We start from the raw sequence: 1,474 nt of genomic DNA on the forward strand, positions 1-1,474 counted from the left end.
CACACACACACTCGCACACACACACACACACACACACACACACACACACACACACACACATACACACACACACACACACACACTCACTCACACCCGCACTCGCATACATACACACATATATACACATATACATAGATCTATGCACAAACACTCACATACACAAACATCAGGAGCGATTCGTCCATAGAGCACAGTCGTGCTGTGCCCTCCCAAATGTCTCTAATGTTCTATTACGAAAAGAACCAACAGGCCGGAAATAAAAGAAGCCAGAAATAAATACAAGCCAAATATTATATCAAAGCTGGCGCCTTAACTGCCATTTTTGAGTCTATGGCGCCGTAAAATATCTAATGTGCCATGCCAAAGTCCACGCACTTTAACTAAACATAGTAGGATATTCAACAGCGGCAACCTGACCTATAAATCGCTCTTTGGGATAACCCAAGCGATGACGACACTCGTAGCAAGTTTAGCGGTCCATTAATATTAATAAAAACGACACATCTCAAATGTGCACCCTAAAAACATAACCCGCAGTAGGCAGTCTAAAAATAAACGCGATAGAATGTACACTATCATATGCCAAAATTATGTGATTCCCTGAGCAATCCAGTGGAGTGCTGAAGTGGATTGTGATTGGTTCATTGTCTTTCCGCTATTTTAAGTGACTCTCTGGCCGTGTACCTGAGGGAGTTGAACATGGCCTACTTAAGTCACCGTCCTATCAGTTGTGCCCTCAATAGTGGAGTGGTGAAAGTTATTAATTGAGTGTTCACTTCCAATGCAGGATGAAGAAATTGATGTTTAGTTAACAAACAGATTTAGTTCTAGAAATCAAAGCGACGAGTAAAAAGAATGAAAATATTTTAATAAAAGCATAAGTTCCTCCTTCACCAACCAAAAAATCTTACCATCCCATTTACAATGCCCTTGAATATCTTCAGCCTGCTACAGCTTCATTGTGCACGTTCACTTTTTAGCCCAACCAGCAGCCCCTGACAAACATACACACTCACAGAGACACAGAGAGAGAGAGAGAGAGAGAGAGAGAGAGAGAGAGAGAGAGAGAGAGAGAGAGAGAGAGAGAGAGAAACAGGACTCACCGTATGTGTTTCCATTGCTGGGTGGCTTAGGGTCGCTATCCCCAGGTTCATCTGAGGAAATAATAATTGAATTTGTTTTCTCTGTACAGGAAACCCTGCGGTCAAAAGGGTTATAAATACATGTAGTGCTACCTCTTTGCCTTTCTGTGAGCGTTTATATAAAGGGAGTGTATACAGACCCGGTAACCGGGAATAAAGTCACAAAGTATACAGACCCGGTAGGGGAACTCTTCTGTGATTTCGGAAAGTTTCAACGCCCTCTTGGCTCAGGGTAGACCTAGGTTCTTCTAGATCTATGGCCTTGGTCCGGATCTAGATAGACATAAATCATTGATCTAGTTTCGAGGCTAGCCTAGAGAGAGAGAGAGAGA

General features: G+C 42.6%; 1 protein-coding gene across 1 annotated transcript in view; it reads right to left on the minus strand.

The window, feature by feature from the left end:
* LOC101856157 (mesenchyme-specific cell surface glycoprotein) overlaps positions 1 to 1,474 on the minus strand; it is a gene marked incomplete at its 5' end in the record, with an annotated part of 18,204 nt that overhangs the window by 1,910 nt on the left and 14,820 nt on the right. The window contains 1 exon segment of the mRNA XM_013091009.2: positions 1,104 to 1,154. Within this exon segment, the coding sequence (XP_012946463.1) occupies positions 1,104 to 1,154 (51 nt within the window).

The sequence above is a fragment of the Aplysia californica genome, unplaced genomic scaffold (genome assembly GCF_000002075.1).
Source record: "Aplysia californica isolate F4 #8 unplaced genomic scaffold, AplCal3.0 scaffold01822, whole genome shotgun sequence".
Classification (NCBI taxonomy): domain Eukaryota; kingdom Metazoa; phylum Mollusca; class Gastropoda; order Aplysiida; family Aplysiidae; genus Aplysia; species Aplysia californica.